This window comes from Akebia trifoliata, chromosome 4 (assembly GCF_017979445.1).
Source record: "Akebia trifoliata isolate Shusen 1 chromosome 4, ASM1797944v1, whole genome shotgun sequence".
NCBI classification, from domain to species: Eukaryota; Viridiplantae; Streptophyta; class Magnoliopsida; order Ranunculales; family Lardizabalaceae; genus Akebia; species Akebia trifoliata.
In genome coordinates, this window is record NC_141378.1 from 8,103,324 (window position 1) to 8,126,435 (window position 23,112).

Here is a 23,112-nt window from a genome sequence, read left to right on the forward strand (position 1 = left end):
GGCTAAATGAATATTGTTTTGTCCACAGTCACGTCTTCTGTTATTGAAAGTGGGTTTATATTATTTTCAATATCTCCATCCCAATTTTTGGGCCTTTTTCTCACTATTTTAATTTGTTGAGTATGGCCAAATCATCTCACTTGACATTCTCTTAGTTTAATATTTGCCGCACATTCTTATTCTAGGTTCCAATGCTAACGATATACTCTTCCATTCTAAACTTGTTTATTCAATTAGTTTATTTTTCTTTTCCACATCCAATATTGGCAGTCCACATCCGACTCTTGGTGTTAGAAGGATATGCATATATTTACATTCTTTCATTAGCTTTACTATTTATTGGATTTTATGAAAGGATATAAATAGCTGAGTCTTAGAGGAGACGAAGCATGCTCTCCATGAATCGTCATTAATAGTAGGAAAACGCGGAAATGACACAGGGTATTTATTGCGATTCTCACAAGTCTGGCGTGGGATGTGCACATAACTATAGATGTGTTTCCTCGCGATACGAGTAAAAAATCATCTATGGTTATGTATGCATCTCCAAGTCAGAATTGTGTGAATCACAGTAAATCCTGTGTCACCCCAGCACGACTCTTAATATTATTTGGACCATGTTTGGGTGTAAGCAATTCTTTGAAGTATGAATTCAATGGCATTTATTTTATTTTTTTTGAAAATTTCAGTGGCAATTGGGAGAGTGTTTCTAGTAAGAGATTGTAGTTTCAGTTTTGGTTTCTTGAATTGAATGTTAATTGTTGTGTGATTTTATTTTCTCCTTGTCTTCTCTGAGGTAGACCTCCTCTCTCTCTCTCTCTCTCTCTCTCTCTCTAATTCATTGACAAATAAAATTCTTATTAATTTAAACAAATGAGAAATTTTTGCTCAAAATAGCAAAACATAAAATCAGGGGAAAATTATTTCTAAATAGTTCCTAAGTTTTATGTGATAGATTGATAGGACATTTAGTAAATTTTTTATTTTTTAATGGTCCTTCGTTATTGGCGAACTCATTGTTTTGTTATTTATTGCTGAGTTCACCACTTTTTATTTACTGTTGAACTTGTCGTTTTTTATTTATTGTCAAGTTCAAATAAAAAGTGGTGAACTCGACACAGGTAAAATCCATCCATTTTCAATTTTTGAATTTTTTTCGACTAAAATACATGGAAAGATTGACTAAAAGGTTGAGATAATGACTTGTTTTAGATGATTTCAACCCAAAAGAATCCTTCTTGATCGATTTTCATCTAAAAATTAAGAAAAAGAGTGAAAAATCCTAATTTTTTATATACATCTTCAAAATGTTTGAAAAAGTTTTTGAAATTGCTTCTTCTCTTCCTTCTTAAATCTTTTCTAATGGAATGAAGTCTCCAAAATTTGATTGAGGTGCCAAAAATAAAAAACTATTAAGAGACCACCCAAAACTTAGGGATTATTTATTAAAAAAAAAGTCCTTCCTTCAGGGTCTTTTAAGTAATTTTTATAAAATCAGACAACTTCTACCTGATGTTGAGCCATCATCTGACATTGAATATAAGTCTAAAATTGATTTTAAAGATTAAAAACGAGAACTTGATTCTCAAATGAAACATGAATTTTTCTATCTTTCACCAATAACAAGTGAAAAGTTACTTAATGGATTATAATATGATATTTTTTTTGCAAGGCCAATCATTTTCTACTGTTTGAGCACATCATGTAAATTTTTTGTGGAAAATTGTGAATTTATAAAATCAGATTGATTTAGATAATATTTAAATTTTTGTTGATAAAAATAATTAATTTTTAATAATTTAAATATTTATTTTATAAATAAAACTTTGATTTTGTTTGATTTTTGTTGTTGTTATTGTTGTTGTTGTTGTATGTATGTATGTATGTATGTGTGTTTTTTTTTCTAATGCTCCATGTGCTAGCAAATCATTTTCCGAGGGGAGGGGATGGGGGTGGATAAGAAAATGATTTTCCCTTAATGAAGGAAAATTCGGAGTATTGGCAAATCATTTTTTGCGGAGCTTCAATTTTCCCCTAATTTTCTGTGCAATTAAACATACACCTAAGAAAATTCTTGCTAAAGGCCTCTCACATAAGAAATCTTTTGAAGTACCCAATTACCCCTTTTCACCTCTTTTACCTCATTTCAAATTTTAAATGGTGATTGTGATTCATTCCGATTGATTTGTGATAGCGAACGACAAATGAAAAATGACATGTATAATTATGAAGATTTAGACATAACTTTCGTTTTATTCCACAGATTTGTTACATCGAATAATGAACAAAAATTGATATACTTGTAATTATGAAGACTTAAGACAACTTCGGTTCTGTTATGATGATTTGTGAAAACAAATGAAATGATATACTCATAATTTTGAAGATTTAGTCGTAACATCGATCCTAACATCTATTTTATTAGTATATATATTTCATGAATATATATCCAATAGTGTTAATCCTCGGAAAATCAGCAAGTGCTATGATTTTCTTTTTTTCCTTTTTTTACAATAGTCTTGGTTCAGGCTAATAGAATTATTTATCCTACATGTAACAACTTGCATTTACAAGAGTTTTTTTCTTTTTTTCTTTTAGCCATTCTATCTCTAGTGACTTTCGTACAATTGCATTTGACGTGGTGGTGTGCACGAAACCCTAGATACTTTCACTCGATCTTGAGGAAAAACATCTATGGTTCCGTGCACACCTACACATCAACACAATGTTGAAGGTAGTGTTTTCTAAAAATCCTATTTGGTTTTCGAAGAATGAAATGTTGAAGTAGATTAAATCTAGAGGTTAAAATGAGGGTAAAAAATTTAATGGAGAAGTTGAAGGTGACTGATTTTGTAAAGAAAAGTCGATGATATTTAACTAAAAATTAAATGAGGGTACTTGGGATATTTTATTAAGGGAAAATTATTTAAAAGACCTTCGCAAAGGGACTTCTTCATAAATAGTCCTTAAATTTTCGATGGTAGCTTTGCAAGATATCTAGTAAAGTTTTATTTTCTAAATGGTCTCTCATTATTGGTGAATTCACCACTTTTTATTTATTGTGGAGTTCACCACGTTTTAAATAAAAAGTGTTAAATTCGACACTGGTAAAATCCACCCATTTTTAATTTTTGAGTTTTTTTCGACTAAAATACATGGAAAGACTGACTAAAAACTTTAGATAACGACTTGTTTAAATGATTTCAACCCCAAAGAATCATTCTCGATGGTTTTTCATTCAAAAACTAAGAAAAAAAATGAAAAAAATCCTAATTTTTTTATATACAATTTCAAAATATTTGAAAATAACTTCTTCTTTTTTTTTAAATCCTTTCCGACGAAATGAAGTCTCCGAAACTCAATTGAGATGTCAAAAATCTAATTTTTTTAATGAAAATAATGAGTTCGAATCGTCACGAAATTTAATCGTGAGAAATGTGGGAGATGAAATTCAGGGACTTATTAAAAAAAGAAAAATTTACTAAATAAATTATTAAAAAATCACCCAAAACTTAAGGATTATTTAGAAAGAAGTCCCTCCATGAATAATATCCTTTGAAGTAATTTTTCCTTTTATTAATCTATCACAGAAGACAAAGGATATAAAGTATATCTCAAATATATTCTAACCAAAAGAAACGTGGATGGGTATGTCAAAATCTCACCCCCAATATTCTATTGATTCAGCCTGCAGTTATTTCACGGTTAGTTTACATTCAAATAACAAAAAGAAGACTTTAGTTGGGTAGAAAACGTACAAGAAGGAAACTTACTCGCAACCCCCACCCAAACCTGCTTTTTTCTTTTTCTTTTTCTTTAGGAGGGGCACTCCCTCTCCCTCTTAAGAAGAAGAAGTAAGAAGAAAGTAGTGTAATAATTGATTTGGAAGAAGGGTATCGTTGTCCCCAAAGCTCTCTCTCTCTCTCTCTCTACACCACCACCATCATCGTCATCCGCCCACCCCCACCGCAACAAAATCATTATATCGGCCACCACCAAGAACGGCTGATTCCATTGTCTCCGCCTATCTACACAGCTGACTATTCTCTCTCTCTCTCTAACACACTCAAATAGCTTTTTAATTAAAATAGGTAATTACCTCTCTCTTTATTTTTCTCTGTTTTATGTATATATTTTGTATCATAGATTATGATTTGATCAATTATATATATTATATGGTTGTTTGTTTTTCATTTGATGATGATCAATTACAAGATTACTGATACATGGAAAACTGCTTAATACCTCTCTAGAAACAGAGCTCCTGTGGGTTTTATTTTATCTTAAATTAGGGTTTTTTTTTTTTTTTCTTTTTAAAACAGGTGTTGTTTCATCATGTTTTGAATTTTGCTTCAAGACTTGGCTGCATATATTTTTGTTTGTATTCAAAATCAGCTCCTTTATGGTGCAGAAAATATTAGGGAAAAAAAAGAGAGGAATCTTTTACTGTAAACTGCAGTGATATAAGATGAAATGTCTAGCAGCAATTTAAAGGGAGAACTTTGAAATTATAGAATTTTAAAGAAAGTACTAATTGAGGCAAAATATAAGGCTTTTGAAGCTTTTTTTCATTAAGTTGAATAGAAGAGATGGTGAGAAAAATTTTGGATACCAAGAAAATGTCAGCTGAATGCATAAGTAATTTATTGGGACACATATGTTGGAGCTATACCTAGTGTTAGCTCCAAGGTCTAAAACACAACAAGTCACCTTGAAATTGGTAAAGCGAACTTAGCTCGATGGAATTTCAAGGTGATTTCATATACAAACCCGAAAAGGATCAATTTATTTGCTTACTTGAACAGAATTTCTTTCTAAAAGAAATGGAATGGTTAATTTCACGAAAAACGTCTTTTTCACGAGGCACAACTAGCAATTCCTATTTATCTGTTACGGAATCGACCATAGATCAATTCCCCTTTTATTTGGAGTATTGAATACACCCAAAATTCTGAGCTTCATGTTACTCCTTCCAAGAGACATGTCAGAGCCAGGGCATCCCAATCGGATTGAATGGGATGACGGTTTATCATTCCGAATCTGTAAAATCAGAATTTCGATCAAATCACACATCGTGTTATATATGGTGATCTTTTTGGTATTTGAATGGCATCCGTAACTTCCTATTTTTTGTTTTGTGAAAAAAAAAAGGAAGTATGGGTTGTCTAATATCACACCTCCTCCATTAGTAGATATTTCAAGGGGGTTACCTGGAATGAAAGAATAAAAATGGATTCATGAAAGTTTAATTACTGAATCACTTCCAAATGGTATGTTCCGGGTTCATTTAGATAAGGAAGATCTGATTCTAGGTTATGTTTCAAGAAAGATCCAACGCAGTTTTATACAGATACTACCAATGGATAGAGTAAAAATTGAAGTAAGTTGTTATGATTCAACCAGGAAAAAACATCAAGTCAAGTCAGAAACTCACTAAGTGCACTCAAAAACTCAGCCAAGTTAGTTTGTTATATTTAATATTCTTTTAAAACCAAAAATAAATATCTTCTAAATTTTATAATATTTTTATACATTACAAAACCTTATCATGAGTTGACTGAATTGACTTGATGGGTATCCCATTTGAATTGATTTTCAAGTTTTGAAACGTTAGTTAGAATAATTGTCATTGCTCAAGGGCGTTCCCTTTACAATAATATATTTCCACAAGGGATCAACATTAAGTTTGTACCTATTTATACTAGTTATGGGTGGATTAATTGCTTATTCAAGGAGAATTCACTTGGTGTATGGAGGGATAGCTTAGAAACTAAGGTTTTAAAATAAGTAGGATTATGACAGAATGCCTCCTGTGCAGCGTGAGTAAGGAAACTCATAGGGAAATGGGACAATAGTTACAATTGATGCACAATAAATACCCCAAGGAGACTACTTTCATTGTTTAGGTCAATTTCCATGGAGATGGAAAGTTTGATAAGGACTCATGGAATAAATGCTGAGTGGATAAAGGAGGGTGCTTCTTGAGTTCCATGTGTATATTGAAGAAACTAAAAGGAAAACTTGACAAGAAACAGTAAGACCAGTCGTGCTTTCTGAAGCTACTTGTTCAAGAAACACGTTCATAGGGTGAAAACAGTAAAGATGAGGATGTTCGGTTTTGATGAGTCTGGGAAAGACAATAATCTGAAATTAGCATAAGCATATTTGAGGGAATTTAGGGATAGTCCTAATGGGAAATAAGATATAGGAAAGTCTTATGATGGTTCGGATATGTACAAAGAAGACTAATAACAACACTATTGAAAAGGGGTGCTTTAGTACAAAGTCGAAGACACTAAACAGGCTAGAGGAAGGTCAAAAATAATGTGGAAGTAGTGAGAAAATATACGAAGACACAAACCTTAACTCAAGGATGTTCCTCAAGATAACCAATAAAAAAAAGACATGCCTCAAGATAACGTTCAATTACGAAATTGGAATAATACAGTGATTTGACGAGGGTGTGGGGAAACCTTGCGATATCAAAAAATAAAAAAAGTTGCTCATTCATTCATCAAAGAGGAAAAAAAAAATTAAGTTGCTCACTCACCCTTTAAATAATTTTTCCAGTACTTCAGTTAAAAACATTTTATTTATAGAAACAACCTAAGGATGCCATTACTTAAGCATCATGTGCCTCTCTAGTAGTGTATGCTAACATACATTAATTGGGTTGGGGTTAGGTTTTGGGAGGGTCATTATTGTGGCACATCTTCTCTCAAATCTCTACTTCCAGATTTGCATATTTTATCTTCCAAAAAGATTGTTTCGGTATAGTTTCATGATTTGGGAAAGATTAATCCTATCTTGGGACTTGGGTTTTAGGCAGAACTTTATAGACTAGGAGTTTGATTGGATCATTTATTTCATTCATTGCTTACCGTCCTTGCATATTGATCCCTTGACAAGGACCAAAGGATGTGGAAAATGTCACTAGACAGAAAGTTCTCGGTTAAGTTTTTCTTCAAAGCCTTCCAACCCATTCCTCTGGACCTTTTTTCCTCATGTTGCAATATGGGGCTCAAAGGTTCCTTCAAAAATAGCTTTCTTTATTTGCACAGTTGTTTGGAATAGGATTGTCACTCATGATAACATCTTCTATCAAGAGGTATTTTTGAGGTTAATTTTAGCTCTCTTTATACATCTAGCGGGGTAGATGGTCACCATTTTCTCGTCCATTGTACCTTTGTGTATTAAAATTGGTCTAACTTTCTCTCTTTGTTCAAATTTGATTGGGTGTTTCTAAATTTCATTTCTTCATTATTCCAATCTTGGAGATTGTTGGTGTTTCTATCAAAGGAAAGGATCTTATGGTATTTGACTCCTTTTGAGATTTTTTTTGGGCCATTTGGAGAGAAAGGGATAACTGTGTTTTTCAAATCGTTTGTCGATTTTATCATCTTTGCTATGGATTTTTTCCCCTAGTTTAAAGCATTTGAGGACTTCCAAGATTTCTCCTATAAGGATTTTCTATTTAAGTGGGGCCATGTTGTTTCAAGTAGATCATTGGCTCTTGTGATGTTTGATTTCTTCTCATCCGTTGGGTTGTGTTCTTTATTTTTCCTTTTTTTGGGGTTTTGTGTGTGTGTGGGTGGGGGGGGGGGGGGGGGGGGGGGGCTGTGATTGTTGGTAGGTCATTTGACCTCCTTTCCTTTGTTCTAAGAAAATTTTCTACTTACCGAAAAGAAAAAGGCTAACAAGGATATAAGTTTGCATCTCTCCTTTTTCCATATTGTTTCTCTTAGCAGGGTTGCTTTGACCTTGCGAAGAAGAGCTCCATTCCTACCTTTTCATCTCTTCTAAAATCTTCCTGCAATTTCAATAGAAACATACAGTAGCACTGGAGCAGGTTTTAATACTAATACTCTAGCAAATCAGGAATCTCCTAAGAAGCAATGGATAAGTTACAGTTGCTCTGTTCAATTTTATAGAGTACCCATATTTGATTTTTTATTCTTTTTCTTGAATATTTTGTGCGGAGTTATGTTTTCATACTCAGTTATTTTCACGCATTTGTTTTCTTCTTTCTTTTAACAAGGCATGTGACTTGTTATTCATATAATTCTATTCATGAGCACTTGAGCTTTGGGTTTTTTGTTATGACATCCATCCATATTATTTTATCTATTTAGGTGTACTGTTTGTGTATCCTGTAATTCTAGAAACTTTCTGATAGCATAATACTTATTCAATTTTCTTTCTTTCCAGTTGTGTCTTAACTATTCAATCATTCACTTTCGGGAACAGACCGGTCATTTTTGTTTGGTTTGTGTGTTCGCAAATAATGTATTTGTTTTGTCCGAGTATTCATGAATGATGTCCAGTGGACAAAAGGGTGCAAATGCTCTTAACATATTCAAATGGAAATGGCGTAGTGAATCATCATTAACTAGAGGACTGCTTAATGATGTGCCTCCTGAGATTGAATTGTCTGATTACCAAAGGCAGCTTAGTTCGGGTAGTGAGAGCCCTTCTGGCTTTCTCGATGGTGAGAGCTTGAATGTGGAACCAATTGCTGATTTGGACCTTTTTTTTGAAAGGCTGTATAACTATTACTGTGAGAAAGGGCTTTGGTGCATTGTCATCAAGTGGATAGTCGAACTCCTCAGCTTGGGTTTCACCATTTGTTTTTCTGGGTTTTTCTTGTTATTTGTTGATTGGAATGGTCTGCGGAATGCTAAGTGTGGGATAGATGCTGTTGAGTCAGGCATTAAACCCTGTGATCTGGCTAAGGAGGCTCTTCACCAGCACCCTTTAACTCCATTCACATTTTCCAAAGGCATCATTGTTGGATATCTGGGAATATTTTCTATCTATTGGATCTTCTGCTTCTTGAGATTTTTTGCACAATTGAAGGACACATTGGTGATCCGTCGGTTCTATTATAACAGGTAAACCAGAAACTGTGATCTCATGTTCAGTAGGATAGTAAAGCAGTCTCAAGGTCATATGTACTAAGTTTATTGCCTACTGTTTTCTTTGCAGTCTCCATGTTACCGATAGTGAAGTCCAAACCACACCATGGCCTTCCATTCTTGAAAAGGTTGTTCAGATACAAAGGTCACAACAACTCTGTGTGGTGAAGGATCTCTCTGCTCATGATGTGGTAATGCGAATAATGCGCAAGGAAAATTACTTGATCGGAATGCTCAATAAAGGTGTTCTTGGTTTTCCAATCTCTCAATGGGTCCCGGGTGCTGGCCCTGCCGTGAACTCTGGCACAAATGGAAGGAAAGGTCATTTAATACTAACAAAGACTCTTGAATGGACCTTGAATTGGTGCATTCTTCAGAGTATGTTTGACAGGTATTTTGAATGTCCCGTGAACTATTTCATCATCATCATATAGGATCACATGCGTGGATCTTGTTCAAAAATACTATATAATGTCCCGTCTTCCATTAAAACAAGTGTCATTAAATGTGTTATTACTACTTCCATTTATGTTCTATTTAGGATTACCCCCTCACCCTTTTGGAATCTTCTTCCCGTACATTCCTTCTCACTGGTTTTCATTAGTCCATCTCGATCAATTCTCTGTTATTTTGGAGCTACTTCTACATTCTTACAAATCCGTTCATTTCCGTTTTTATCTTTCTAATTCTCTGTTATCTTTCTTTTTCCTCCATAAATAATATCTAATGTCATGTCTTCTATAAAACAAGTGTCACACCTCAATTTTTGTTATATTTAGGCTTACCCCCTCATCCTTTTGGATTCTTCTACCAGAACATTTATTCTCACTAGTAGTCTTTGTTTCAGACCTAACCATTCCAACCAATTCTATGTTATTTGTCACATTTTGGAGCTACTTCCACATTCTTATGAATTTGTTCATCATAGGTACACTCATTCTGTGAACATGCTTCTTGATTGCGTAAACTTTTGCTCTATAGCTAGTTTTATTGCCATCATATACAATTTTCCCCTTTAATTTGATCATTAGGTGTTGGTCGCATAGCTCTCCTGAGAACATGTCAACTTTAGCCACCCGGCTCTGTTTCTATGGGCAACAACTACCTCAATCTGGACTACAAAACTATGATAGGAAAACAATGGTTGCATAAGGGTATCTCATGACCATTGATTTTAAGTAGTGCACACTCAATGTCAACTTTAGCCACCCGGCTCTTTTTCTATGGGCAACAACTACCTCAATCTCTTCTTTCTAGTGGACTACAGAACCATGATAGGGGGAAATGGTTGCTTAAGGGTTTCTCATGACCATTGATTTTAACTAGTGCACACTCAATATCAACTTTAGCCACTCGGCTCTGTTTCCATGGGCAACAACTACCGCAATCTCTTCTTTCTAGTGGACTATAGAACCATGAGAGGGGGGAAATGGTTGCTTAAGGGTTTCTCACGACCATTGATTTTAAGTAGTGCACAATCAATATCAACTTTAGCCACTCGGCTCTGTTTCTACGGGCAACAACTACCTCAATCTCTTCTTTCTTGTGGACTACAGAACCATGATACTTGATAGGGAAAAATGGTTGCTTAAGGGTATCTCACGACCATTGATTTTAACTAGGGCACACTCAATATCAACTTTAGCCACTTGGCTCTGTTTCTATGGGCAACAACTACCTGAATCTCTCCATTCTCGTGGACTACAGAACCATGATACTTGATAGGGAAAAATGGTTGCTTAAGGGTATCTTATGACCATTGATTTTAACTAGTGCACGCTCATTGTGTTTTCACTGAAGTTATTCTAATATACTTTGTCTTAGTCTGACTTATTTTAAAGCCCTTAACGGCACATGAGGACAACTTCTAAGGTGCCTAGTGAAAGAAATGAGGTTGTTGATAATTTGTGATTTTGTTTGTGCTGTTCTGAATGTATTATGTTTCTGCAGAAACTTTCGTGTCCGTGGGGAATTTATTTCCAACCCCTCTTCATTAAAGAAGAGGCTTATGGCAGTTGGGCTGGGGATGCTTCTCCTTTCTCCGTTTCTTGTCATATTTATGGTAGTATATCTCTTCCTGAGGCATGCTGAACAGTTCTACAATCATCCCAGCACTGCATCATCTCGAAGGTGGTCTAACTTATCAAAGTGGATCTTTAGGGAATTCAATGAGGTACTATTCCTTTTTTGTATTTTACCTTTTTTTTTTTTTCCTTCCAATCTGAATCCATATTATGAAGTATTCCTTGGTGCTCTATTCTATTAACCTTGCAACATTTGTTAATAACATCACACAATTCTATCAATGTGGTTACTCATCATTGATGGGAAACTAAAACCTTGTACAAGGAAATTTTACGATGTGCTTCAAATTTGAAGTTAATATAGACCCCTATGGGATGCACCTAGGACCCCACCTATGAATATGCAACACAATCCAAGTGCACTCCAGTATTATTAGGCTTTGCTGGGTTGTTGGTCTTTGCCAATGTCTTGATTCTCCTTTTTTAGTGCCCTCAACGATGGATGCCCTGGATAATTAACTTTTTATCCTTAACCCACCTTTGGTGGGTCTATGAGCTTAAAAGTGAAATCATGGTTAAATAGTTGACAGAATTGTCTTCCTATGGAGCTCTCAATGATTAGATATCTTGCATATTCTTTAATGTTATATGCTCGGAATTTTCAGATCTGTGTTGTTGGTAATAATAACTTGCTTTCTCAAAAGTTTTACCTCCCCTTCCCCCCTTTCCATTCTAACCTGGAGCTAATGTGCTTGAAATCTTAAGTTTCTTAAAACCCTGCTCTATTTCATGCGCAGTGGCTTGAATCTCACCACCTCTAAATAATGACTGAGAGATTGTAGCTACCGGTCATCTCATAATAATTTTTGCCTAACATTTTCTGTGGTGTTTATATATGAATTCTTCTTAGTTCTGTATATAAATAGGTTGGTTTTATTACAGAGAAAAGAACATAGTGATGAGTTACTTTTATCTAATAATGTCCTATAGTTTTATGTGCCATTTTGTAAGAAATCCAGACAGCAGTTATGAAGTGTCCTAATTGATAATTTGATATCAGATAAATTACGAATTTACAATCTTTGGGTACATTGATTATTTCCCAATGATTGACCTCAAGAGTGTCCTCTTTGCAATTGAGTTTTTACTCATCTTATCACATCTTGTCATCTGTGCATTTCAGGTTGATCATTTGTTCAAACACCGGATCAATAGCAGTGTGGTTCATGCTGCTGATTATCTAAAGCAATTCCCCTCTCCTATTGTTTCTATTATTGCCAAGTTCATCTCTTTCGTTTCTGGTGGCTTTGCAGCTATTCTTATCATCATTGCATTTCTGGAAGAATCTTTACTAGAGGGCCATGTAATAATACTTCCATTCACGCCAATATAAAGCTTTAATTGCGTCCTTTTTTCATTTTTTTTTTTTATAATGAATGTAGGAGTTGACTATTTGTTTCTTAATTTGATGAAAATATGCAGATATATGGTCGCAACTTATTTTGGTATGCTGCCGTGTTCGGAACAGTAACAGCAATTAGTCGGGCTGCAGTGATGGATGAGCTTCAGGTCCTTGAACCAGAAGGGGCTATGTCTCTGGTGATCCAGCATACGCATTACATGCCAAAGAGATGGCGTGGTAAAGAAAATACTGATACGGTCCGCAGAGAGTTTGAGACTTTGTTTCAGGTAACTTACTACAGTGCTATATTTTTAATGACACTCATTGGTTTGATTACACATAATGCACTGCTATGTTCTGGGAAAGGATTTCTACTTGATCAATACCAAAGTTGACGACTCAGCATCAAGTATAAACTTGCCCGAGCCACTGTTAAATTTATATGGAAGTTTACTATGACTTTTCTTGTATCTGTTCACTGTCAAATGTATTGGTATTTCTAGAAACTGAGGCAAGGAAAGAGGAGCATTATCTTCATATTAAAGAAATTTCATGCTACTGTTAAAAAGTTTTTAGGAAAATAAAAAACAATGGGTTGTGTTTTGATCGTTCTAGATTGGGATCATTGGATGGTGGCAGTCGCTTATTCCAGTGTACTTTTGCTCATCATTATTGCCTCATGTCCTAACTATTGGAAATAGTAGTAGTTTTTTTCTTGTTTTTATTCTATATAAGGGCATTTATGTCCATTCACACTTTAGATTATATATATATATATATATATATATATATATATATATATATATATATAATATATATATATATATATATATATATATATATTTGCCAAGCTCTCATTATGAGGCTTCAAATTACTTTTCTAAATTCTTCTTACTACCACAGCATACCAAGGGAAATCCTCTCGATACACTAGCAAGCAGTCTAGTTTGTTTTAATTTTGTGAGCTATCTACTTACGACTGTGCCAAAGGACCATAAAAAAATCGCTGACATATAGGATAATATCATCAATATTTTGTCTTAGATAGATCGATCAAAAAATATTTTGAATTAGATAGTCTTGCTAGTTGTATTGAAGATTTAGATGGTTTTGGTGCTTATGGTACTAAGTTTCTCAATTATGCAGTATACAGGGATGATGTTACTGGAAGAGATGGCCTCAATTTTCTTCACTCCATATTTACTTCTCTTTGTTGTACCAAAGGTATTATAGCCTTTGCTTCCTCATACAGACTAACATCTCATTCTCTTTTCTAGGTAGGTCTTACACTACAGCTATGATGATCTGATAAATTCTGTAAATTTTGCAGCAGGTCGATGATATTTTGCAGTTCATTTCTGATTTCACAGTGGATGTTGAAGGTGTAGGTCATGTTTGCAGGTTAGTTATTGCGCTTCCCTTGTTTTTGAAACTTTATGAATTGACACCAATGTTTGCAAAGGTCTTCTGAAGTAACTGGTTGAAAAAATACCATTGTGTTTTGCTTCATTTGTTAATATGTTTGATAGATTTACCTTTTAATTCTTCATCCTTTTTTTTCACTTCCTAATGCAGCTTTAGTGTCTTTGACTTCGAAAACCATGGAAATGGCAATTATGGTTCACCATACAATGCACCCCGCACCCAGAGGAGCTCCCAGGGGAAAATTGAGAAATCATTCATGAGGTATGGGTATTTTGCCTGTGTTCTTCTATAAGCAATCTAAACAATTTTTCTTAAAAGGAATTTAGTGATTAACATTTAAGTTTAGCATATGTGATGGGAGTCACGTAAACCTGTGCTCAGGGAGAAAAATGGGCTGTCCTTCCTTTTGCCATTGCTTGGGGTCTCTGGAAAGAGAGGAACAACAGGGTCTTCCAGAGCAAGGAAAGTACCTCCTAAATGGTGTTTTAGGAGATTTTGGGCATCTCGTTCCAAGATTTTATTTTCAGATGGGATGTTATTTTTGATACTTAGTTGTCTTTGTTTTTTCACTCTCGGGATTGTTTTCGTTTGTTTTCTTTTGTCCTTTGATTTGGGGCTATCTCAGCCTCCTTTTTTCTCTCTTCTTTTTAATAAAATTGTTATACTTATAAAAAAAAAAAGAGGATTCTAAAGGCCGAGCACCATTACCCTTTAGGGAGGTTGCTACCTTCATCTGAGACCTTGTATGATACCAATTTCATCATCTGAATTCTTGTTCACAAGAGAGGGCACCGGAAAATAGGGGATCAAATGAATTTTTGAGTCGTTACTCTTATCATGAGTTTGAAATGGGATGAGCAGGAAGTAGGACAGAAAAAGGGTAACTGAATAGGGTAGGAGGAAGAAGCACTTTGTCTCCCCACAAAATTATTCCAGTCTTTCTTTTTGGTGGGTTTTTTACTAGGTTTGAACTGTGTTTCTATTTAAAAGGGTGTTTTTCTTTATAACCACCTTACACAAATAATTCTTTTTTATAAACCTGCAGCTTTCAGAGCAGCTACCCTACCTGGGAACCAAATGCTCAGGGAAAGAAGTTTCTATCTACACTTCAAAATTTCAGGGAACAAAAACTACAAGGTCAGGGAGCTCAACAAGGATATTCGCCTCCCAGGACAAGGCAGTGGATCCCAAATTTGAGAGGCCAAGGCGACACACATAGTTTTTTCTCGAGGGATGTGCTCTACAATAACATGGGGGGTTTTCGGTTAACAGGCTATCAATTGAGCTCTATGTGGTTGATAGATGGAGATCAAAATCATCACCACCCTTATTTGCTTGATTGGTTTTACACTTCTCGATCACTCCATAATGCTGCTGCTGATCATTCCAATGACAACCCAACTTTACCCTATGAAGTGCCTGAGGATCCCCCCAGAGATTCTGAGGTGCCATTTAACACCACTACGCCGCACATACAAAGAATTGAAGAAAACTGGGGTTACCCTTCGGAGGACCGGCCACGGAGTCATTTGGAAGCATCCACCTCGACTCCATTCTTCCAGGAAAGAGTGCTTCGTCATCACAACTCAGGTCATCTAGAGCATCCCACCATGAGCCATTGGTGGACTCGAAGTGGCCCACATTCCGTAGGGCCTCAGACAAGTTTTCTGGAGCCTCCCAATTTTGGCCATCACACTTCTAATCATGCTTATGATATACGCTCTGATAGAAGTATAGAGGAGCAAGAACAATACCTGGACTGGCGGAATTCTCGTACATTATCTAGGACAGCATACCTAGATGACTGCGAGGTAGATGGAAAATTCAATCTTCCATTCGATGACATTTACACAAAGCAATTGGATATTATCACTGAAAGACCCCAGAGCCCACAAGCAGGAAATGATAAATTGCAGCAGAAATGATTGCTACTACATTCTTGGTATGTATTTGCATCGATCTCCCCGTTGGGTGCATCATAATTTGGATTTCCAAGAGGGTCTGCCATTGGCATTCTTTGTTGTACATAATAAATTTCATTTGAATGATGGGATTCTAAATGAAAATTTGTTTAGCCAAGGCTCCCAAGGATCCACCATAATACTGTTTAAATGAATGTTAATTAATCTTCTCAATTTGATTCCATTACTAAACTCTCTGCTGAAATGTTGAAGGATCTAGCAATCCTACAATTAATTATTATACCACGGTGATAGATTGCTTAAAATATCATTGAAGACTTTAAACTCTATAAATAATACATTCTTGTTAAGTGTGAAGCTGATGTGTCAAATCTGGACTACAATCTGATTGGCAAAACACCTGGATTGCCTATGTGGCGAGCAAAGCCCTTTCCCCATGGGAGGAGAAGCTGAAGAAGATTTGCACGGAGTAGTGAGGGAGAACATACACACAAACCAAAAAAAAAAACTTGTAGGCAAGGAAAGCACATATGAACTCATTCTCAATAGCAGTAAACTTTTTTTTTCAATTGATAAGCTAGGTTTGATGGGGACCCTCCCAAACACACTACTAATGAGTATAATTACATTGGAGATCTTCCTCTAAAATTCTTTGGAGCTTGAATACTTTCTTATTCCTCAATTATAAAACGAAAAATGATCAACATATGACCCTAATTGAGCTAAAAAATGGGTAGCCCTATTAGTTTCTCTCCAATAAAATTCAAACCCACATGTAGGGAAGGAATTACATCAGACCATAATCTCTGAAATACTTCCACAAGGGTTCTAATTCCTGCTTAATATTTTTATTTGAGTAAAGTGAATCCGAACATATTAAGATTTGATGAATCTTGCAGCCTTGCAAACTTTGTTGCCTCTAAGAACGCTTGCAACTCGATCTTAATTAGTCGATAACAGTAGACTTGACTTTGGACAGAGTGGAGATTTGGGTTTAGCATTGTTGTTGTTTTACATGACCATATATAGGGAAGGATTTTAACAAGTTCTTGTGAGGCTGTGAAGTTAAAATCAACAATGTATTATCCACAAAACAAATCTTTTGCTGAGGGTGCTCGTAATTGTTATGTGGGAGATGTTCAAAATGTCTCATCCCCTCGATATGTAAATTTTCAGAAAAAGGACTTCATTTCACATTTGGGAAGAACATCTGCAACTTCCTGATAACCGACCAAAAATAGAGAGAGACTTTATTCATTTTTCCAAAATTAACATCTTAGGGTCTCTATGAGTAGAAAAAGTAGATGCCTGAGGTGTGTCAAATAAAAACATAAAATGTGTGAAAAAACATGAAGCCTCCTCCCATCTTTTAATTCTTCTTCATGACAGATGAATCTGAAGAGTTATCCGGTTTTGATGTGTCTTCCTTCTCAAGCATCTTACCATCTTTTGGTACCAGGCAAGGTATCCCATCAACTATCTACAAAAATAAATAAACTTCATTTTGTAATTCTAATATTCTGTGGAAATTGGAAAAAAAAAAAAAAAAAACATTCACTCACAACTTCCCAGTATACAGCTTTCTAATTCATTTATCACAAATAGAATTCTAACCATAATAACTAAACCAAGAAATAAAATAATTAAAATAAATTTGTTTAATTGGTTTTCGAAGCAAATGATGTTTTAATTTGTGTCATTCCAGCATTTTCCAAAATAATTAAAAAGTGAGAGATGGGAATGAGAACTGACAGGATAGGAAATTCCGAGAGCGTCACTGATTAGAGAATTTGATTCTTGACAAACCCTGTAAAAAAAAAAATTATATGTATATATATAATCAAATTCCAATTACCAAACAAACAAGATTTATAATTAGAATTCGTTTGTGTTGTTTGTTTGTAAAACCAAACAAGGCAAATAGATGTTATAGAAGGAGGAGGAGAGGTTAATAATAACAATACCTCAAGGGGTGCTTGGAGAGTGGGCAGACGAGAATCTCAGAGAGAGTGTTGCTGATGCCACTAGCAGCTTCCCTAAATAGGGCTATGCTTCTTCCCCTCACCATTCTCAAGTTTTAACTCAAAACTTCTTTTCGATGCAATTTGCAATTTGCAATTTTGTAACCAAAAACCTATTTCCCCTTTATGATTTACTCTCTTCTTATTTACAATCAGTGGGCCCCATCTAATTCCTAACGGACGATGAATCGAACTGCCATCAGCAAATACTTGCTCTCTCTTTAATATTAGCTAACAGAAAGGAAAAAAGAAAAAAAAAATTCAATCTTTTTTCAAATTCAAGTCATAATTTGATATATATATATATATATATCGTTCGACACCCTACACTTTATCCTACGTGTTTTGTCCTACATGGGTTAGAAGGTTTGGAATGAGCTGATTTTTGGTGAGGATGATCTCTACGGTGAGGAGATCATCCTCATAAAAAATCAGCTCATTCCAAAACTTCTAACCTCATAAAAAATGATTTACAAAAAATGAATGGTCCACAATTTTTCAACTTGTAAACATGGGGCTAGAAATTTTGGAAGGGGCTGATTTTTTATGAGCATGATCTTTTGACTGTAGAGATTATTCTTATCAAAAATCAGTCCATTCCAAAACTTCTAACCCATGTAGGACAAATCACTTGGAATAAAGTGTAGGGTGCCGAACATTTCCTATAGGGTCAAGATCCCTAGACACACAAAAAGGTTCGGATTGGGCTGATTTTTTGTGAGGATGATATCTATGGTAAGGGGATCATCCTTGCAAAAAATCAGCCCATTCCAAAACTTCTAACCCCATCAAAAGTGATTTACAAAAAATGGACAGTCCATAATTTCTCAACTTGTAAACATGGGACTAAAAGTTTCAGAATGGGCTGATTTTTAGTGAGAATGATCTCCTCACCATAAAGATCATCCTCACAAAAAATCAGTCCATTCCGAAACTTTTTTTGCCCATATAAGACAAACATGTTGTAGCTTTATGTGTATGTGGATCCCAGCCCATATATATATATATATCATGTAAATCTATTGAAAGCATTCATTAATTATACTCATCTATATCTAGGGAGAAATTTTGGGCATTTGGGCTCCAATCAAAACCTTATAAATCCTTCGCCAATTATGCTTTTCTATATCTAGTCCCTCTCCCTAACTCTACTTTATGGTTATTATTATCCGTAGTGTTTCAAATCTCAGCACTTTGGAGAATGAATTTAACAACCTTCTTTCATCCTCATGTAAGCTAGATTCTATTCTAGTAGAAGTAGACACCCAATTTGCACGAGCCCTCCTTGAGAAGATTTATAAAATTGGAATCCAAACGCAAAATATCAATAAAAGGTTCAAAAGTCCAAATATTTAAAAAATCTACTAGTTTAGAACAAGAACAAAAAATCAAAATAAAAAACCTTTAATCGGCCCATGGGTTCACAATAAGTGGCATTTGGCAAGTGTCTCATGAATTTCTTAAAACATTTCTAAGCCCATTACTATTCTCAATTCTAATCCAAGCCTAAGCCCATTCTTATTACTAATCCATATATAAGCCCATTCCAAACTGATGTTCAACACAAAAACCATTCTAAGCCCATCTCTAATCTAAATTCATGTTCAAACCCATAACCTAAGTCAAACCCATGTCCAATGCAAAAGTTCATGGTCTTACATATTTCTCCAAAAGAAGACACATGTCATGTTCTAAGAGGGTCAATTTCAAATTGATCTATTTACCCATTGCTTTTGGGGTTATTTACATGAGAACTAAGGTCCACTTTACATATGTAACTCTCTCATTCATGCTTCCAAAAGCATTTTTCACATTTTCTTATTTATCTTTGTTTTGTGTGTTATTTACAAATGAACTAAAATCTACTTTTTACCTATTATATCACCGTTACATATAATGTCATCCTCTCATTCATGCTCCCAAAAACACTTTTACCTATCGTATAACCTTTACATTTGATATCACCCTCTCATCAATGCTTTCAAAAACACTTTTTCACATATTCCCATTTATTATTGTTTTATGTGTTATTTACAAATGAACCAATATCTATTTTTTACCTATTATGTATCTTTACACATGTTACTCTATCAGTCATTTCCTCAAAAACACATTTTGTCTCTCATTTTTAAAATATTTATCAAAAAATCAAAAATCAAATATACTTGTTTTAAAGTATTATCTCACAAATTTCACATTTACCCTCATAAAATTAAAAAATTAAAAAATAAAGAAAATAAATCTCATGTCATTTTCCATTGTTTTTAAGAACCACTTTACTCTAAAAAATTATCTCAAAACTTTATAAAAAGAGATTCTTCCCTTGAGTTGAAACACACGACATTTTAGCCTCAAATCTACACTAAAATCTCTCCTCACTCTATAAGTCTTCATCTCTATAAAAAAAATCCATATACCTCTCTTTAGCCCTCTCAAAATCCCACACCACTCTCTAAACCTTCACCCCTTGAGAACCCTTGAATTCTCATCCTTCTCTTTTAAAAAACGTCCATTGAAAATCCTGAAGAAAGAATCAAACGAAAACAACAAATAACAAGGTAGCATATGGTAGATTTAAGTTTAAGTATTGCTTTCCTCTCTCTCTCTCTCTCTCTCTCTCTATTTTAGTTTTAAAATGTAATGGAAAACCCCATCCATCTTAAGTAGGTTAGACTTCAATCTTATGCATGGGATGTGCAAGACGATTTAACCGAAATGAATGGACTTGAAACCCTTTTAACCTTTGTTATCATGCATCATAATATACTTCATAAATCCTAGGGATGTGTGATGTATTTTCAAGATACATATCTTATCTTAATTGTTGGATTTCATATTTACACAGTTGGGATTGTGCGTGAACATACGAGTTCCCTTTTGATGAATCTACCGATCCCTCCAACCCATACATAATATTCACACCATAATATATTATGGGCCATACTGGATTGGAGTGGACATTGGCCCAGATTTGATGAACTGAAATTTTTTAGTCCGGCCTTACATTTTCCGGCTCAAGATCAAGTCCCTAACCCTTCTTGTTTTGGGCTGGGCTTCATCGTTTAATAACCACCAATGTCAGTTGACTATGGGGGCGCGCGAGGGCTCTCCTTCTACTTCTACTTTACTGAGGTTTTGGGTGTAGAAGATTTCCTTGTTTCTGAGGCTCCCTTGGCTTCGTTTGTTTAGTATATATTATGAGATCTTTGTTGTTGATTCGTTTATGGCGAAAATTAAATCCACGTTAAAAATCAATCAATATAAACCTCCTGATGAATGGCAAGAATCTCCATTCGAGATATCTTTCGATCCATAAATCTCAGCTTTTCTTCTCCAATAAGCTCCTCCAATTTCACAAAATTCCATCTCTCTTCGTCTTCTTCTTTCCCACCTCTCCAAACATGCCAGAGCATGAGACAACTCTTCCAAATCCAAGCCCATTCCATCATCTCTGGTTTCTTCCAACACCCTTTTCCCGCCAGTCGAATTTTGAAATTCTCTTCAGATTTTGGCGATATCGATTACACTATCTTGATTTTCAGACACATTGACTCACCTGATACATTCTGCGTCAACACAGTCATCAAGGCCTACTCTAAAACCTCCAAACCCCATCAAGCTCTTGTCTTCTATTTCGACATGTTGTGTAAAGGGTTCCTCCCCAATAGCTTCACCTTCCCCCCTCTTTTGAGTTCTTGTGCAAAGGTAGATTCTGGTAAATTCGGAGAGAAATGTCATGGTCAGACTATTAAAAATGGCGTCGACAATGTTGTACCCGTACAAAATTCTTTGATCCATATGTATTCCAGTTTTGGTCTCATAGATTCTGCTTGGAGGTTGTTTGATGGAATGTCCAAGCGGGATTTGGTTAGTTGGAATTCAATTGTTGGTGGGTTTGTTGAATTAGGGAATATCGGTGTTGCACACCGTATCTTTGATGAAATGCCTTTGAGAAATGTGGTCTCTTGGAATATCATGATTTCCGGGTATTTGAAATGTAAGAACCCGGGATGTGCGCTGAAGCTATTTAGGGATATGGTGAAGACGGGATTCAGAGTGAGCGATACAACTATGGTGATGGTGCTTACGGCATGTGGTCGGTCAGCTAGGTTGAACGAAGGGAGATCCAGCCATGGATCACTTGTAAGGAATTTCTTTGAGTCAAGTGTGATACTTGACACAGCTTTGATAGACTTTTATAGTAAATGTCAAAGGGCTGAAATTGCAAGAAGAGTATTTGACAGGATGGTGTTGAGGAATTTGGTTAGTTGGAATGCAATGGTATTGGGACATTGCATTCATGGATGTCCAGAAGATGGGATCACTTTGTTTACAGAAATGGTGAGAAGAGTGCATCTTGAAGATGATGGAAGCGTTCATAAAAATAGAAATAAAGTTTTTCCAGATGAAGTTACCTTCATTGGTGTTTTATGTGCTTGTGCTCGCTCTGGGTTGTTGTCAGAGGGGCAAAGTTATTTTAACCAGATGACCAGTGTGTATGGCATAAAGCCCAAGTTTGCTCACTACTGGTGCATGGCTAACCTCTATGCTGGTGTTGGACTTGTTCAAGAGGCAGTTGAAATGTTGAGCATGCCAAGTGAGGATGTGTATGACTTGTCTGAATCATTGGTATGGAGTGGCTTGCTTGGATCATGCAGGTTCTGGGGAGACTTGGACTTGGGAGAGCGAATTGCTATGTGCTTAATTGAGTTGGAGCCTAGGAATGCTTTTCCTTACATGTTGCTTTCGAGTATATATGCAGTTGCGGGTAGATGGGAGGATTTTGCAAAGGTGAAGATGATGATGAAAGAACAAGAGGTGGGAAGAACTCCTGGTTGCAGTCTTATTGACTTGAATGAAATAGTTCATGAATTCAAAATTCAGGAGAGGTCGAAGATGGAGATGGAGACGGTTTACAAAATGATGGATGAACTGACTCGGCGGATAAGATTGTCAAGGATTGGTTCACCATCACCATAGTACCCATGGAATCCAGGAGCTCGTAGGAAGACTACTATTATCAGAAGTTTCTTTTTTTTTCCTTGACCTGGGTTTATCCATTGAAGGAGGATGGATTTAAAGATTATTTTGAAATTTTGTTTAACACCAAAGAGAATTGCCCCTATTGTTGTTTATTTGTTCATTCGGAAGAGCTCATGAATTCTTGAGCTGGATTTCTAAAGCAATACAAATAATTCTCATCCTTGATTAGACTCAATTCTAGAGTGTATGTAAACCAGCAGAAAGAACACCCTATGCTACATCGTGATACAAATATTCCTGTAGTTTTGAAACAAGCTCACCTAATGTTTTCTAATAGAGTGAATCTTTTTGAAGCACGAGTGGTGATGAACTCCTTATCTTGCAATTGAGATGTGATATATCTCATACCCATCATGGGTT

General features: G+C 35.3%; 3 protein-coding genes across 5 annotated transcripts; 2 read left to right on the forward strand and 1 right to left on the reverse strand.

The window, feature by feature from the left end:
* The first annotated feature begins 3,775 nt into the window (after positions 1 to 3,775).
* Positions 3,776 to 15,845, forward strand: LOC147403479 (autophagy-related protein 9-like). Of its 3 annotated transcripts, none has more exons than XM_086439072.1 (10): positions 3,776 to 4,091; positions 8,209 to 8,891; positions 8,986 to 9,306; positions 10,866 to 11,088; positions 12,123 to 12,302; positions 12,422 to 12,628; positions 13,488 to 13,565; positions 13,672 to 13,742; positions 13,917 to 14,027; positions 14,148 to 14,795. In XM_086439072.1, the coding sequence occupies exons 2-10, from the start codon at positions 8,314 to 8,316 to the stop codon at positions 14,455 to 14,457; spliced, it is 2,079 nt and encodes a 692-aa protein (XP_086295198.1). In that variant the 5' UTR covers positions 3,776 to 4,091; positions 8,209 to 8,313; the 3' UTR covers positions 14,458 to 14,795. The 3 variants fall into 3 exon arrangements, with proteins under 3 accessions (XP_086295198.1, XP_086295196.1, XP_086295197.1); XM_086439070.1 differs by lacking the exon at positions 14,148 to 14,795 and adding an exon at positions 14,812 to 15,845 and having other exon boundaries at positions 3,783 to 4,091; XM_086439071.1 differs by lacking the exon at positions 14,148 to 14,795 and adding an exon at positions 14,812 to 15,845 and having other exon boundaries at positions 3,783 to 4,091; positions 13,675 to 13,742.
* Positions 15,846 to 16,912: 1,067 nt separating this feature from the next.
* LOC147403480 (Trm112p-like protein) lies at positions 16,913 to 17,881 on the reverse strand. The gene is made up of 3 exons (XM_086439073.1): positions 17,653 to 17,881; positions 17,441 to 17,495; positions 16,913 to 17,168 (listed from the first exon to the last, which is right to left on the reverse strand). The coding sequence occupies exons 1-3, from the start codon at positions 17,754 to 17,756 to the stop codon at positions 17,058 to 17,060; spliced, it is 270 nt and encodes an 89-aa protein (XP_086295199.1). The 5' UTR covers positions 17,757 to 17,881; the 3' UTR covers positions 16,913 to 17,057.
* Positions 17,882 to 20,784: 2,903 nt separating this feature from the next.
* On the forward strand, positions 20,785 to 22,920 carry LOC147403481 (Pentatricopeptide repeat (PPR) superfamily protein). Its single transcript, XM_086439074.1, has one exon. It carries the CDS (start codon positions 20,986 to 20,988, stop codon positions 22,687 to 22,689), a length of 1,704 nt encoding a protein of 567 aa, XP_086295200.1. The 5' UTR covers positions 20,785 to 20,985; the 3' UTR covers positions 22,690 to 22,920.
* The last annotated feature ends 192 nt before the right edge of the window (positions 22,921 to 23,112 follow it).